Source organism: Siphateles boraxobius, unplaced genomic scaffold, assembly GCF_051911475.1.
Source record: "Siphateles boraxobius isolate OS27281-9 unplaced genomic scaffold, OSU_SipBor_1 56, whole genome shotgun sequence".
In the NCBI taxonomy this organism is placed as follows: Eukaryota; Metazoa; Chordata; class Actinopteri; order Cypriniformes; family Leuciscidae; genus Siphateles; species Siphateles boraxobius.
This window is the reverse complement of record NW_027509182.1, coordinates 5,440,716-5,458,128: the sequence shown is the minus strand read 5'-3', so window position 1 is coordinate 5,458,128 and position 17,413 is coordinate 5,440,716. Positions and strand designations below refer to the sequence as shown.

At 36.5% G+C, this 17,413-nt stretch overlaps 2 protein-coding genes across 5 annotated transcripts in view; one reads left to right on the top strand and one right to left on the bottom strand.

Moving 5' to 3' along the window:
* arhgef12b (Rho guanine nucleotide exchange factor (GEF) 12b) overlaps nucleotides 1-10,420 on the top strand; it is a 99,275-nt gene extending 88,855 nt beyond the window's left edge. For all 3 annotated transcript variants that reach the window (XM_077206523.1, XM_077206524.1, XM_077206525.1), the window contains 5 exons: nucleotides 1,006-1,293; nucleotides 2,598-2,828; nucleotides 4,028-4,254; nucleotides 8,730-8,805; nucleotides 8,920-10,420. In XM_077206523.1, coding sequence (XP_077062638.1) covers nucleotides 1,006-1,293; nucleotides 2,598-2,828; nucleotides 4,028-4,254; nucleotides 8,730-8,805; nucleotides 8,920-8,930 — 833 coding nt within the window. In that variant the 3' untranslated portion in view covers nucleotides 8,931-10,420. The remainder of the gene's footprint in view (nucleotides 1-1,005; nucleotides 1,294-2,597; nucleotides 2,829-4,027; nucleotides 4,255-8,729; nucleotides 8,806-8,919) is intronic.
* On the bottom strand, nucleotides 10,382-16,509 carry cenatac (centrosomal AT-AC splicing factor). 2 transcript variants are annotated; one of them, XM_077206534.1, is made up of 11 exons: nucleotides 16,306-16,509; nucleotides 15,066-15,229; nucleotides 14,892-14,990; nucleotides 14,694-14,760; nucleotides 14,547-14,609; nucleotides 14,258-14,319; nucleotides 12,705-12,822; nucleotides 12,587-12,617; nucleotides 11,868-11,951; nucleotides 10,813-10,945; nucleotides 10,382-10,717 (listed from the first exon to the last, which is right to left on the bottom strand). In XM_077206534.1, the coding sequence occupies exons 1-11, from the start codon at nucleotides 16,420-16,422 to the stop codon at nucleotides 10,612-10,614; spliced, it is 1,044 nt and encodes a 347-aa protein (XP_077062649.1). In that variant the 5' UTR covers nucleotides 16,423-16,509; the 3' UTR covers nucleotides 10,382-10,611. The 2 variants fall into 2 exon arrangements, with proteins under 2 accessions (XP_077062649.1, XP_077062650.1); XM_077206535.1 differs by having other exon boundaries at nucleotides 12,705-12,819.
* Nucleotides 16,510-17,413: the final 904 nt, after the last annotated feature.

The following is a 17,413-nucleotide window of genomic DNA, read 5'->3' as shown; positions in this document are numbered from 1 at the left end:
CAGTAGAGCTGTATGATTTTGGATAAGTTGAGAATGAAATTTTTTTTGTTTCAAACAGAGATCACGATTCTCCCAGGATTCTAAATAGACAACTAAACAAAATAACATTTAATTTACTAAAGGTTCTGACTAAATATTAATTACTGCAGTCTATTTAAATTATTTTAAAAAAATATCAGTTTGAATGAATGATTCAATTACTCACTCATAAATACTTAATTGGTTTCATTACTGGATGAATCGGCATTTCTGAACAAATCTTTTGAATGATTCAATGACAAATACATTTTTTAACACTCATTTGTTGACTTGCCACCTAGTTGCGTACTGATGTAATCGCAATTTGAAGCGCCAAGCTACTTTCAAAAAGGTGACTTGCTCTATTTTGATTGCCTCCGTAGGCATCAGTTTTAATATCCGAACGTTAATGTTCAGGTTTGATTTTGTCAAAGGTTTAATAGACATGGCCGAATTGTTGTCATTTAGGAATATGATCATGTTTGAATTGAGATTGCGATCTTTTAACGATTAATCATGCAGCTGTAGTCTACATGAAGGCTTGCAAATGGACTCTTTTGAGGAGACAGCAGATTGTTTGCCATTCGTTTGCCGCTCTGATTCACTCACTATGCGCGATTTACACTGCACACTCACTCACTCATATTTAAGGTAAATCATCACCGCTGTCATCCCTCACATGTGTTTTGTTGAATTAATGACGTCATTGGCTCAAGTTTGAGTTACTTTCATATTCAAACGAATCACGCCACAGTTCAATTCCAACCGAAATCAGAACACGTCCTACAGGTAGTCTGGGGTTCGGTACCATGGTGCACTCCCGGGTCCACATTATAACTTTCAGGTTACCAATTTTTCATGCGAACCATGCTACTTTTTGAACTAAACTGCCAGTTCGACAGCCCCCTAATACCCATGGAAATCTGGTTTATTTGGCTAGGAGCCTCGTAAACATGTTTCAGAATTGTTTTTGTATATTTTCCTTAGAAAAAGATGACACTGAGGTCATGTCCACTGAGGTCATGTCAACCGAGGTCATGTCAACCACGCCATCTAGTACCAACCCGTTTGAGACCAAATCTGATGAGGAGGATGAAGAGGAAGAAAAGTCAGTACCGGATAAGGCTGAAGATGATGAAGAGTTTGTGGTGGCTGATATGACCGATAGACTGACATTACTGAAGCAGCGCTCGAGACTGGGCATCGCCATAGATGAGGACGAGGCCGAGGCCTTTGAGCTCCAGCCACTCAGAGCCGATGAAGCTCTCAGAACACGTGAGTAAAAGACTCGACTGCTACGAGCTATTCCTCTCACATAACTGAAAACTTCATTCGGATAGGGACAACTTAAATTCAGCAAATTAACTTCTGGGATTAAGTGTAACCCAATAAATTTGTAGCGCTGTTACGACACGTCAATGTAATCATTAACATGTAATTGTTGATGTTGATTAGGAAAACACCCATGCTGAATGAAAGGAACCTCACTGGACAACTAGTTGTCTGCCATGTCTTATAATGTGAGAGCCACACTAAACTAGATCATTATGATGGGTTTAGTTTACTTACAGTGATAGAGAAATTATTTGCGTTCATCTGAAGAACCTTCGGTGTTGAGTCATCGTTGTTGGTTGTTTAACTCCAACTTTCCTCTGCTTAATAAAACAAAAACTTTGTTTAGCTTCATGCATTCTTTTTTTATCAACACTTGAATGTGGGTAAATTTAATTAAAAACAAAACGCTGAGAGAATCACGTTTTTGTCAAAGATTACGTCCGGATCGGATTCAGACCTATGATCAAAACATATTGAGTCCATCGACACCCCCAAAGCTCCACAGTCCTAACCACTTCATGGGTAGACATTTTATTCGGTAACGTTTGTCAAATTTGGTTTATATACTCTTTAATGTTTGATGTTATTTTATATGCTTCTATCGCTTGGTAAGTTAACTCTTTCTCCGCCAGTGTTTTTGAAAAAAGTTGCCAGCCAGCACCAGCATTTTTGATCATTTTTACAAAAGTTTCATGCCCCTCATAATATTTTACAAAAAAAACGTATTATTCCACCTACATGCATTCTTCTTTTAATCAACACTTGAATATGGGTGTTTCATAATAAAAAAAGGAAAATTTTGAGCAGAAAGCTGAGAAAATCGCTTTTTTGTCAGATTACGTCTGGATAGGATTCAGAACATTGGTCAAAACATATGGAGTCCATCAACACTCACAGTCCTATAACTCGTCCTGGGTCGACATTTCATTCGGTTTTGATTAATATGATGTTTAATGTTGATGATTGCATTATTTTACACATGCATCTCCTTACAAATGCTATGGCTTGTTTCTGCTGCTGCTTCTTTGATTCGGTACTCTTTCAGAAGATGTGTAATAGCGCCCCCTACCGTATAACAGTGAAAACACAAAGCCGGAAATTCCATCAGTCGCAGGGAGAGTTAACTAAAGAATTAATTGACTAATTAGAAAGTAATCAATAGATTAATCGTAAAAACAAACTATAGATTAATTAGTTGCAGCCCTATATATGTCAATTCCTCATATCATTTCTGTGTTCTTTAGTGGCGACACTGAGGCAGCTCCTGATCAACCACATGTCCAGTCAGGAGGACACAGACAGAGACCCCGAGCGAGGAGAGCAACGGGAACAGGTGGCGAGGACGGGTTCTCAGCTGGGGCCGGAGAACAGCGCTGCGATCGGGTCCGCTGTTGAGAACGGCTCAGAGAGGGCCGAGAACGCACAGGAACTGCCCTCCGGAGACACGGGCTTCTTTGAGACGTCTGAGGATTGTGGTGTGTATTTGTCCTGTTTTTTCAAAGTCATCAGGAGGGGCCTTTATTTTATGATAATGCGCAGCTGACCCCACATTATCCTGCTTATTACATGACTACATAACACATTAAAACGTAAATGGACAAGACTACAGAGTAAATCAAGAGACATGAAACTAGCACAGATATGTAGGACATTGATTGTGTAGGACAACCATCAATTATAATTCTAAGTGAGTCATTATAGAAAAATTATTTTCTGCAAGAATAAAGACCAAACATGCTTAGTTATAGAATTAACAATTATTAACTGGTCATAAATAGTGGAGTGAGTTTATGTGTTGTTTCATCCACACCAATAGGTGTCAGTATAAAGACCAAGACTACTGTTAAATTGATCAGTGAAACATGCTCAAAATAGTATGGTTCTTCTTTCAAATAATTACTTTGCAACCATTTAAAATTTCTATATAGTTAGAATGTGTTTGGTATGAACTTAACCTGGGCGGACTAAATTGTCATTGTCATGTGACCTACCTGCTTCAGCCGCTTGACTGCCATTTACAAATTCTCTCCTGTGGCCTCATGGGATCGAAAGGTATCTGTTGTATGCACACTTCAGAACCTCTGCAGTAGTAGTAGGTTGTCTGGGTACTTCTTGCCTACTATTTTATGAATGCTGTGAAATCGGACATGCTTCTCTCTTCACCCAAACCATATATTACAGGAAATAAGTTTCACCAGGTTAAAAATGACATTTACATTATATACTGAGGGGGAAAAAAACAGATAAGTTGCATCTACTGTATGTGTGCCACATTTTATTATTACATTTAGAAATGTAAAATTCTGGTAAATAAAACAAAATGTTTACAAATATTATAAATGTTTTTTTAGTGAATACTAAATTTTATTTTATTTGTAATAAACGCCAAGCCTAAACAAATTTATTTAAAGTTAAACTACCAGCAGACATTACCAGCGTGTAGGAAATGTGCAGCTACATATATAATCTTGACCTCATGTACCACTTTCAATTGGCACAAATCCAAATGTGTGCACTTTACATATGTTTTGCATGCTTGATTTATTGTTTGGAAAATACTGTACTGTTTAGACTAACTCTGTAAGTATGTATGTTTGGAAGCAGCCTACTTTATGCACTACATTTAAATTTTCTGTTAACATAACCTGTAACCATTCATCTGATTCTCTGCCAGTCTCTGCAGGCAGTTACATGGTGCTGGAGGTGTATGGAGGCTCAGGTGAGAGCAGCACAGATGATGACGTGCAGGGCAACAGCGGGGAGCCAGTGGCCGGGGGAGACTCAGGCATTGACTTGAAGAAGCTCCTCTCTTCTTCCTCTCAGAGCAGCGGAGGACCTAACCTCAACAGACAGATCATGACCCATATACGTCTACTACAGGCCAACCTGCAGCACCTGAAGGTGACATGTTGCCCACCAAGAAAAACGGTCACCAATAGACACATATACAATGACCAAGAAGTATTTAAAGACTTGCGTCTCACTTAAAATGTATCCAATTATATTATATAACATGCCAAAACCAAGTGGCATCTGCTAGATATTTTCTCATAAGTAAGTTTACTTTTCAGGGACAATCTTGCAGTATTTTAAAGGTACACTTTAGACTTGTGACCCTCTAGCAGTTTTAAAAAACTGCACGGCATTTAAAAGGCATTTTACATAGCAAAAAGTTATTTAGTGTACCTTTAATCAACTGGTGTTTGGGTGGTTTTAGTGGATGTATGAACTCAGTTCTCCTCAGGTTCACACAGAGTAACTACAGGTCACATTAACTATAAACATGTTGTTCGACAACCAGGAAGTGTCACAATACTATGGAAGCTTGTTTCCACCATGGTATAAAAAAGGTAACTGCGACTTTTTAGACTTGTCACAATTCAGACTTTTTTCTCAGTTTATATCTCACAATTCTGAGGGGAAAAATTCTGAATTGCGAGTTATAAACTTGAAATTGAGAGAAATAAAGTCTGAATGGTGAGATATAAATTCAGAATTTTGAGGGGGGAAAAGTATGTATTGTGAAAAGTTAAAAAAAAAAAAATTCCGTGGTAGAAACAAAATTCAATAAAATACTGCAGGCCTGAAAGCGCTCCGGCGCCACGCCTGATTTCCGGCGTAGCCTACAGACGTGTCTGCAAAAAATAAATAAATAAGAAACAGCAAAATAAGCGGAGTTCGACCAATCATAGCGCTGGGTTCATTCCCCAAATAGCAAGCGGGTATGATTGACAGATGCGTAAGGCCAATCATTAAAAAGAGACTGAAAATCGACAGCAATAAAGAATCCCGCTCGATCCCGCTTCCACTCCCGCGGCCGCCTCTGACTGAGTTCATGACTCATGAGTCTGACTCCTGAAGGTTAACGGGCTGGGGTGGATGTGGAAAGTTGAAGTATTATATTGAGTTAACTTAATTTGGATTCTATTATCACACGGAGTGATCGCAATCGCATGGGTTATCTTAAAATACTCCGTCATTCATGTCACTCAGATAAGATGAAGACATCATACAGCCATGCAAATTATAAAAAGCTTAAGTATTGATGAACAATAAATCTAAATAAAATTAAAATCGCTATGGCTTACTGATTATGAAAATGCTGTGATTTGTGTATTAATTTACTGATAAGCGCGAGTCTGCAAACAGGCGTTTATTTATTCATTCTCAGTGTTGAGAAACTTAGCCTGCATGTGTTACGTTATTGTGTTATAATAACTAAAGTACCTGTTACATAATAATTTTGTATGAAAACTAGCGCGTTACTTGTGGATAAGAAACCGTTGAATCAGTGCTGCGCGAGCTCTCTCTCTCACAAACACAGACCGCGCGCACAGAGAGAGATGATAATTGTAAAATGAAAATTGACGAACTGTTTTGTTCTTGGCTGTGTTTTTTTTCCTGTCAAAATGCCAGAAAGCATTTTTTATTATCCATCCCGTGTTTTTAAAATTCGTTAAATGACGGACGTTTTATTATTAACACAGCCCTATGTCAGATTCTTCTAACAGAAGGCTACTTGATATTCTTTTTAGAATAAGTGATTCGTTTTGTTATTATTGGTCCTGTGACAGGACTCCTGTCTATTCATTGTCAACTGTTTTCTATAAGTATGTTTGCATTGGCTAACGTTTATTCAGCTAATGCGTGTCCTGTTTAAAATGTGCAATGTTCAAATGCAAAGACAGCACGGCTCAAATAAAAGCCCTTTTTTCATTTCTTTTTATCAAGTAGGCTATCATATTTGGATATTGGAATAACAAATTAAGTAGAACTATCTTAAATGTACAAATGTTTTTTTTTTTTTACTGTTTTCTAGGGGTGTCTTAATTTTAGACTAGATGACCAGCACACATTATTTTGCAATGCAATATTAATTATGAAAAAAATACATTGCAGTGCAAGTGAAATTTAGGTTTGGGTCGAATTCAAAAAACTTTAGAAGTCAAGAATTATGAAGATAGGCATGTGTTTGTGTGTGTCTTGCATTCTCAAAAAATAATGACAAAAATATATGACAACAATATAAGAAGACTAGAAGAACAATCGCTCATCACTTTGTGTCAGAAATTAGAAATTATTAAAAACTTAACTTTATTTTCCAATCTTAAAAAAAGTGGCACTTTTGGATATTTTGTTATCTAATTCAGTTTTCAAGGGAGATTCTAGGGGGTCCCTGGACAATTTGAGTGACTATGGTTTACAAAACGCATTTTTAGTAGTAATAATTAACAGGGTTCCTACACATTTTCCATTTCAAAATTCCAAACCTCCCTGTAGATTTTCAGACCATATTCAAAGTGCCCCTACTCCCTTTCATGCAATGTGTAATGCAGCTATCTGCAAAGTTATGAAGATGAAAGGGCATTCGATAAATAGTTATTGTTTCTCAAAATAAAGAATCGACTCTGAACAGCCTAAACGAGTCGTCAGGAATTTCGAATCCCACTTCCGTGACGGCTACACGTTACTGGGTAACACATTTGCCTAATGTCCACCTTTATGGAAGTTTAGCTTCTGACAAGCGCTGTAAGTGGTAGACCAATCACAGCAGACTGGTCCATCTGGCGAATCAGAGCAGAGTAGGCTCGCGACAAGGAGGGATTTAAAGAGACTGAATCATCGGACCTGCGTTTGAGAATCATTGAAAAATCTGGTGATGTGCAATGTATATTATGAGAAAATGAAAGCGTTTTTTTGTGGGAGACCCCCAAAGCAAAACATGTATTTTCAGCCCCCCAAAAAATGGTTTTAAGCCAGTTATTTATATATTTTGTTGTAGTGTCAGTAGACATAGGTTATAGCATATATAAAACTAGAAATTGTAATGCTCAAAATGCCCTAGAGAAACTATTCACATCATGAAGTTATGTAGCAAAGTTTCAGGAGGAGCATGTTCAGGGACTCAACCAATCAGCACAAAGAGGAAGCCGCTATAACCTCTGTTTCATGACAGTTTCACAGCATCCCTCCACCACCCCATCACCTCTCTCTAGGCTGGTCTTCTATCCCAGTCAAAGGGAGGATAAGTTACTACATAAAATACTATATCTGATTTCATGAACTGGTGAACGCACAGGAATTTTTTGCATGCTTACGCATTACAATTTCTAGTTTTATATATACTATAGTATATATAAAACTAGAAATTGTAATGCGTTATATAGTCTATAACCCATTTCCCTTGTGTGTCCCTGTCATCTTACTATGAAGAAAAAGAGAGCATTGATGCATATGTATTAATAGAAATCTAGACCTATTTGCTCAAGATTGGCTTTCCTTAGGGTAGTACCTCTAATATCAAGGCCTAATGTCCAATTTAATGCATTCTCTGTGGCGGTGGAGAAACCATGACATGAAATGAGCTGATGGCATAATATTGTCTATGCTAAGTTTAATGGTTCCTCGTGTGTATACGAAAGTCTGTATATTTTTTTTATTTTTGCTAAGGTCCTTTTAGAGGCTCTGAAATACGGTGCTAAAAATATCATGAGAAGAAACTCGAAACGGTTATAATCTACCACAATCATTCAGTTGTGTTTGACAATCACTAAAGAATCACTAAACAGTTGCCATGAAAACACACTTCTTGTATGATACATTTATTTTCATTCAATTCTTTTAAATTCATTAGATTTTCTAATATAGAAAACTAAATAGGGGCAATAGTCTGGAAATGCAAATATTTTTCCATACTCTGCTTTCTTTTTTCCATACTTTTCCAAACTGGGTTGGAACCCTGAATTAAAGAAATGAAAACTGCATGTTTTTTGCTTTTGTTTTCTTAATATTTTAAAATTACAGTTCTATTTTTAAATCTCCTTTCAATTTTGCAAGCTAAGCACACTTAATAGTTCTATGGCTGTTTAGAAAATAAAAAATATATTTACTGAACAGTGCTACACAGATACATTTGAATTGAATTGAAAATGTTTTAATAATATCCCCCAAAACATTGGCAAAGAAAACTAATATTCTGTAGAGAAATATGTATGTCCAGATAATATTTTTGGCAGGTAAATGACCACGAAAAACAGCCAAAACATCCCCATTTTTCTTGCAATATATAATTTGGCCGGTATTCCCAAGAATAAATGGCTGTCTTTATATTTTATGACTAGGGGCCTTGCAAGGGGTTCATTATATTGGGGTCCTTGAAATGAAGAGTTTGAAAACCCCTGATTTAATGCAAGGAGATTTAATGCAACTGAAGTGTCCAAATATTTTTTTGAGGCCACAGCATGTTGGCAAATGATTTTTAGTAATAAAAAAGTAAACCATAATAATAATAATACAATTATATAATATAATGACCTGTTTGGCTCAGGTCACAAATTTGAAGAAATACTCAATTCTGTATTTTTTTTTTTCTTCAGGATACAGAAATCAAGTATAACCAGCTACGCCAAAGGCTATCAGAGGAAACAGCTACTGACACAGAGGAAAACAAAGGTAGTGCAGCTTTTGTCCTTCCTGCCGGTGGGTCAGTGTTGTGCTGTCATTATAAATGCCCTATAAGAGCTTTCATTTCATAGTTCTCTTGTTTCTTTTTTATCCTCCTTTCAGATAAAAGTTAGTGAAGTGGAGCTCTTTCTGTTTATTGAGACAGGAGGAGAGACAGAGACACTGGGCTGCTCCAGCCCTGCTCCTCTTAAAAACAATGCTCATGCACAAGACAGAATGAACAGGAGATCTGGAGATTCTGTTCACACTCACGCAACAGGACGACCCCAATCACTCGCTCCAAATCCCTGCACACCAGCAGAGACAAGAGCACGTCATGGTACTTTGAGAACGATTGCCATGCAAGGAACTCGACCATCTTTACTGAGGACCGAAGACGATTTGTTCCATTAGCAACCCTCCATCATTGTCAAAACAACATTGGATGGAAAAGAAAACCACAATATTTGAGGGTAAATGTAAGCGTGGATCTACAAAACGCCCCCAGGTTGCATGCATTTTTTCCATGAAGTTTCATTGGCTAATATTGACTCATCCCATTCAAAGTACAACTTGAATGGTCACATGATCTTTTACTTGGGTAGCTCCTCAGATCTTTGATCTCATTAGCATATGTGCTTAATGAGGATGACAGTGTGATTAGTTCAAACAGATATTCACATAAACTGAATGCCTGACTTCTGTTTCAATCTGGCATGTGGTATATGTGACGTAGAAACCATCAGCAGTGAGTGGCGTTGAAAACTTCTGATTGAAGTCCTGTCACACTAGCCATCACGTGAGCCTAAAATGAGACGTCTCGAAGGGGAACGGGCAATGTTTGCTGACTGACGATGAAGGCAAATGATACTAGTATGGAAATGAGTCTGAGGATGGGCTGACGATTGTGGTGGTGTCTCTCATTCCTCCTCTCTTAATAAACCACATGCTATTTAATGAAGCTACTGAAAGCGTTTTCTCTGGCTTGCGGCCATGGGAAAACCGGACCTTTCGTGATGTCGTCGGGTCGGGCTGGCGCGACATATTTCCGGCAGCTCGGCCTGACCCATCTTTCGGATTTTCTTGGGTTTGAGAATGAAGTTAAATAGAAAGAAGCTTCAACGCAGGAACTTGATGAAGACCCTTAATGGTCCATTTAAAATGTAATGTATTGTACAATTATGACCAACACTGCATCTCTTACAGAGACTCTTTTTTCCCTCTTCTTCTTTTGCATTCTAAAGCATTCAGTCATGTATTATTTTAACAGAAACTACTAAAAAAAGAAAAATAAAAGACTGCAAGGTATCCTTTAATATTAATGTAATCTGTATTTTTATTTTTCTGTCTAGACGTTTGAGGTATTTTATTATATTATTGAACATTAATATGGTCTTGGCTTTCTGTTGAGAACATGAAATAGCTCTAATAGATGAGATTCTATTAAATTTGACTGAACTGATGTGTTCCAAATGGAAAGAAGATATTGCACATTTTGTCTTCATTTTATCACATTTACCTTATGAGGAGAGTGGGAAGGATATTTTGTTTTGGATGTATGACCAAAAAAGGAAATTACACAACATCTGTAGCAAAAATGTATTCAATAAACTGGAAACACAAATGGTGCTGTTCATTTCTCGTACAAATTCTTCATAACGACTTTCACATATTCACAAACTGAAACAAACCATAACTGGTGTCCAATTGAAGCATGTTACTGCCTTTGCAGTTATTCTCAATATGAGAGAAGCAATATATATGCCATTTTTCACATACTGTCCTCCTGCAGCCAATGTAATTGGTGTATCCATTTCATAACTCTCCATTGCTGAGGCCTTTTTGCTTCTTTGTTGCTTTCCCATCATCTTTCCACTTCCTCTTCCCCCTAGTTTTTGCCTCTTCTTCCCTGAACTGATTCCTGAGGAGGGGGGGGGGGGGGGGGGGGGGGTGTGTCAGTAAGAATGACGAGAAGAATGAAACGAGCCTGCTATTTGTGCTGAAGTTAGCGCTCACCTAGACTGCCAGCGCCTGCCACTATTCCACACTCGTCCAAAAGATGGCAGCCAGTTGGCGTCAGTGTGTGAGCTGTGGTCAAAGTTTGCACCAACACGGTTGGGCGGAAGCTTCTTGAGCTTCTCTTGCTCCTCTGTGATTCAACATTTAAGATTCCTTATTCATAACATACACAGTAACAGTATATACAGAATACAACTTGCATTTGAACGTAAACCTGGTTAACTTCTTATAAATGTGCTAAATATATAAAGAGTAAGATAAACAAAAATAATAAAGAGAAAAAGTGCAATAAATAAGGATCACATTTTTGCAACAATTGCGAGTTTATTCTGAAAATGAAAATTCTAGACTTATTTTTGTAATAATAATATGAAATATTATTAAAAATTTAAATATATTTTAAAATGTAAATTAATCCTGTGATGGAAAATCAGAATTTTCAGCATTATTACTCTTAAATACAGTAGAAGGAAGACGATGAATGTTTTAATATATACTTTTTTTCCCCAGTGTTTTTTAATAGGGCTGTCGATGTAACGCATTAATTAGTTTTATACATTTCATATAATTACATTTCATACAGTTGATGGACATGAAGCAGGCCTAAAACTCACTGTGTGATACAACTTATAGAATGCAGTTAGAATTCCCCTGTATGAGACCAAATTGGTTTGGTCTGTAAATATATCTAAATACTAATTAAGATGCAGCTCCTGAAAAAAATCATGGCCCTTGTAGCCTAAAAGTGTATGTATTCTATGAATCGAATAACATTCTCATTTAATACAATAATGACAGCGGAATCTTTTGGTGGTAATTTCTCAGCCAAATTTGATGCAATTAATTAGATTCATGTACATCATGTAATTGGATATTCACTTGACAGCACTAGTTTTAATTATAATATATATATAATTAACTCATGGGCATTTTTGTGTAAACTATCCTTGAACTATTACATTGGTGAAAGAAAGAAGTGTTTTGCACATAGATCTTCTCTTTAATATAAACCCAGCCAAAAACAAGCATCACCATGAAAGTGAAGGACATACTGTGCTTGAGAAACTCCTGAATTGAGGGACCCATTTCCTGCGGCCCTTCATCCGGCTCCTCCAACAGCCACGGCGGAACAGCGCCTACAAATCAACACAGCATGGTCAGTATTGACAAACTGTGATTCGATTCAATTCTGATCTTGATTGGCTTTGATATCGATTCATTTGGATATGTATATCAGGTACACTACGTCAATTACCGTACCTCAAATTATTCTGAACTAATTCTGCAAACTATACAGGGAACCCTGTCTGTTGGTACATTACTATCATAAAGGTTAAAATTATTGATTTATATCCAATCATTTGAAGTCGGCATGAAACAGATGTTGCAATAGTTAAAAATAGTTAAAAGTTTCTTCCCTATTGTGACAGAGTGAAAGAGCTTCTCAAACTAGAAAAAATGTAGGGTGGGACTTGATTTTGTCTATAGCAGTGGTCTCAAACTCAATTCCTGGAGGGCCAGAGCTCTGCACAGTTTTGCTCCAACCCTAATCAAACACACCTGATCCAGCTAATCAAGGTCTTCAGGATTGCTAGAAACTTCCTTGCAGGTGTGAGTTTGAGCTGGTTGGAGCTAAACTGTGCAGAGCTGTGGCCCTCCAGGAATTGAGTTTGAGACCACTGGTCTATAGGGATTAGGGAGAATTGATTGGATGGTCGTGGTTTGCTATTGCTGTGATGTCATGTGAGTGACAGGTTGCCGCTTTACTCACCAGTATGAACGTTTCCACTGCTGGATGAGTTCTGCAAATACAGACAGCAAACCAAAGGTGATGTCTGACCTCATTTATTAATCTAATCAATAATTGTGGCATGTATATAGTGTAATACCTGGTAACCAATGAACGTTAAGCCAAATCCTGGTTCACTCCGATGACAGTGTGAGGCGAGATCCTCGTGGCTCGGCCCGGGCTGTGCCTCCATTTCATAAGATCGACTGTGGGAACTTCTTATCAAACATCAAAACTCATGCTTTAGGCATTACAAACTCCCATTCGGATCATCAAATGACACTAAACCAGCAATTTCTATTTGTCAATGCTGGAAAATGCATATTACACAAACATTTGACTGGCGTTAGTGAAAAGTTTGGACACTCATTTACTATCATAATTTTCCACATTTTATTGTAATAGTACAGTCATCAAACTATGTAATAAATTTAAATATGGGAATTATGTAGTTAATATATATTTTGTCTACAAAACCAATTTCACACGTCCAAACTTTTGACTACTTTTGTACACATGTAAAAAGATTATAGATGCACCAATCAATTTGCAGCAGTATTTCTAGTAACACAACATCTAGTAACACTACAAATACAGAAAACTACCCCTAAAGACAGAAGCATCATAAATACATTTTAAACCATTTGCTTTGTACTCTACTCAGTACAATGACTAAAGTTGAATATAAGCTTACGTACAACGAATGTAATCCGTTATACTCCCCTTCCCTTGAGTTATCAGTTTCGCAATCTCTGCATAAACTGCATGGTATTGGATACATATAAATCACACCAAACATATACAATACCCATCAAGAGTTTGGGGTCATATGATTTTTTTTTAATGTTTTTGAAAAGTCTCTTATGCTCAACAATCTGGAAGCTTGTTTCCACAACAGAAAATAAACAAATTTTTTTTTAAACGATTTCCTTTCTCTGAATTGAGATATAAACTCAAATACAATTCTGAGGGAATCCTAATTCTGACATTTTCTTACCATTGCGAGTTTATACCTCACAATTCTGACTTTATAACACGCAATTGCGAGTTTATATCATGCAATTCTGAGAAAGAAAAAAAAAATCACAAATACCTTTTTTAGTTTTTAGTGGCGGAAACAAGCTTCAATAGGCCAAGAGCCAAGACTGCTTTTTTTATCAAATATACAGTAAAATCAGTAATATCATGAAGTATTAATACAATTTAAAATAACTATTGTATTAAAATAAATTTTAAAATGTAATTGAATCCTGTGATTGCAATCTGAATTTTCAGCATTATTACTCTTCAATACAGTTTTCATGTCACATGATCCTTCAGAAATCATTCTAATTTGCTGATTTGCTGCTCAAGAAACATTTCTTATTAATTATAAAAAATATTAAGCATTACAATTGTTTTAATTAATATGTTAGAATTTTTTTCAACATTTGATTAACAGAAAGTATTTATTCACACAAACATCTTTTGTAACATTATAAATGACTTTATTTAATGCATTCATGCTGAATAAAAGTATAAATGTTTTGTTTTGTTTTAAATGACCTTAAACTTTTGAGCTCAAATGTATTGGAATGGATATTAGAGCATTTTGGTAAATGAGTATTGGTGCATCCCTCACGTTTCAGAATAACACTGGTCATAATATTTTACCTGGCTGTTGGTTTATTGCTGTAATGCTCCAGTTCAGCATGTTGTAGCAGTTCTGGATCCGGCTACGTTTGATTCAGGAAAAGTCAATAGTAATGGTCCATGTCTATTTAACGTCATTTTCCCAACAAAGGAATTACTTTGACACATGCATGCTGTTTTTAAAAATGATCATTAACACTGGGGTTTGAAAAAGTCACAAAAAGATTTTCAGTTAATATTTTCATCACACAAACAGAACAGAAGTAGTACTGAGATATGGATACGCTTTGAGCATCCCAGGAAAACAAACCTCTGATAATGACTGAAGGACCTCCAGTCTGTGCTGCTCCTGAGATCGGATCACTGCAGCTTGCTGAGGACGAAAGAAGAGAAGAAAAAACATAGATATGGTTCAACTAACCATTAACAACCCAAAGAACCTGTAAAATGTCTTTACCTGTTTAATAAACACATCCTCTTTTTCCTCAAACTGTTCAAGAGCCTTGGAAACCTCAGACTTGAATCTACAACAAAGGTATTCTTCGTTTATTTCTCTGAAGAACATCTGAAAAACCTTTACGGTATCAGTATACTTATTTTAAATGCCATCATGATCACAGCCATTTCCCAAAACACAAATAAGCAAGAAAGCTACCTCTCAGTTTCCTCTTCTGTTATGATAAACTTGTCTCGTAGTTTGAGATCTGCTTTATTGTCCCAACAGAACTTGTGTGTGTTTTTCCTGTGCTCTGGGCTGAAATGAATAGCGCTCTGTGAATTCACTGCAAGCTCTCCATGCCTATCTCAAATGCTTTCTGTGTCATCTTACGTGCTCATGTGCTCCAGCAGTCCTCCATACAGCACAGTGATGTTACTGTCAGTCACGTGTTTCTGCACCTCCAGCGCGCAGCAGTAACACCAGAACTTAACGTCATGATGGGGACTGTATTTCTCCACCTGAGGATTTTTGATGGTCCTCCGTGCTTCTTTGACCTGTAATAACATATGGGAGTGTTATATATGTGCAGACGCAGAGATGATCTTGTCTATTTCAGGTAGTGGCTCCAAATAGTACTTCGACACTCAAGGCATAGGCTATTTGTTGTCATTGCTGTATAGACATTATTCACAGCAGCGCCATCTTTGATTTTCAACGGGAATGACAGCGAGGATGTGAGGGATAGACGACGTACAGTACATCTTTTCAGTGGGTTGTACTGTTATTTAATGCGTGTTTGGATTGTTCTGCTAACAAAACACTGTGAAATTATATTTTCGAGAAATTTCAGTAGACAAAAAAAAAAACTGTGAATCTTGAAGCACGGTATGTCTATCTGTCATGGCGCTACTCTGAATAAGGTATAATGGAAGCTTGTTTCCTCCACGGAATTAAAACTTAAAGGTAATTGTCACTTTTTGCTCTCACAATAATGACATTTTTCTCAAAAACAGAGAACTGTAAGATACAAATGAACAAAAAGGGAACTGTCACTTTCTAACAATTGTTTTTTTTAATTCGTAATTCCGAATTTGTATCTCACAATTCTGAGAAAAATTTTAATATTGCGACTGGAATCGTGAGAAATAGTCAGAACTGACTTTAGTTTTTGCAATTAACTACGAGTTATAATAACTAACTTAAGTTAATTATGCCTTTTTTACGTAATTGCGAGTTTATACATGACTTTCTCAGAATTGTGATATTAAATATTCGCCATCACCTTTTTTTTATTCCTTTGCGTAAACAAGCTACCATACATTGCAAAAGGAAAAAGTAGTATATATGTTATTTTTTAAGAAGACATTTTGTGGTTGTCTGCAATCAGCAGACCCATTCATAAGTTATATATTGATGTTCACTATAAACTGAACTGACTTCATACAGCCACTAAAATCGCTTTGGCTTGATTAAAATGAAATTCAAAAATTGGTCACTCTTTTTGGATGTTTTGTTATTTAATAAAATGAAATTCAAACATTATCTGACTGTGACTTAAGTAGTTAAATCGTATTTGGAGCCACTGTAAGTTAGCAGTATCGTAAGCTAGTTGTTTAGTTAGCACACTTACCTTATCCATGAATTTGACAAGAATCACTTTAAGTTTACTCTGGTGGCTTTTCCCATGAATGTGTCCTTTTCCAGAAAAATCTGTTTTTCCGCAGATCGAGCAATAAAATGCACCCATTTCACTGCTTTGGGTTTGTTTCTTTAACCACTGCAAGCAAGCGCTAGCATGATGTTTTTCACCTTTCTTCTTTTGTGTTTTTTTGACGGTTGGAAAACCAGCTTGAGATGCATTTCCGCCACCTACTGGGATGGAGTGCGAAGCCTCGATGAACGAAAGGGAACAATTCAATTACCTTAGAATAAATAAATAAATAAAACCTATATCCTTCTAATCTAAAATGTATCTCTTAAATATTTTAAAAGAATACCGTACACCCTTAACTGTTTCTGTGCATTCAGAAATATATTCTAACATGTATTAATTGATTTCCAAATCTCTTAATTTTTCAACATGCTGATTTCTTTCTCTTTTAAATGCCTCACAGTGCAAAATAACATGTTTCTGTTTCTGATTTTCCACAATAAATGCAGCAGTCTGTCTCACACTTTCCAATAATATGCAGTGAATAATGAAGGTTATACAGAGCCTGGTCATAACATCATCTCTTCAGTTTCCATATATACCCTTCTATCAATCTCCACTTCAGGTTGAGTGCTGAATATGTGTCTACCTTTTGACTCTTTATTCTATTCTTCTTGCTACATATTTCCAACTACTGTTTTAATAATACATTTGACTTCTGTTTTACTTAATGGAATTTCTATATCAACCACCTCATTCCCCTTTAACCCTACATGGGCAGGAATTCATAAATATTCTATACTCCTGTTTGATTAATTCTATATAAATTCTGCAAAATTTCACACAAAATATCCTGTCTTGTATTATATGTATTACTACTGTTGAGCTTATTTTTATGTTATTAATTCCTAACTTCTTGGAATCTGTTTCAGCATTCCATCCAAAACTACTATAATATTCATGTTCCCAACATTTTTTGAATGCCCCCTTAGAACACCAGTATGCCATCTTTAACTTAAGTCTCCGAAGGTCTAATGGCAACTCCGCAATTTGCACCTGCATCGCTGAGACAGACGATGTTCTAAAA

Coding starts and splice junctions, on each gene's coding strand:
- cenatac (XM_077206534.1), bottom strand. CDS start 16,422: ATGGGTGCATTTTATTGCTCGATCTGCGGAAAAACAGATTTTTCTGGA. Junction 14,610..14,693: donor AGGATGTGTTTATTAAACAG/GTAAAGACATTT, acceptor TTTCGTCCTCAG/CAAGCTGCAGTGATCCGATC. Junction 12,618..12,704: donor TAACGTTCATTGGTTACCAG/GTATTACACTAT, acceptor CTGTATTTGCAG/AACTCATCCAGCAGTGGAAA.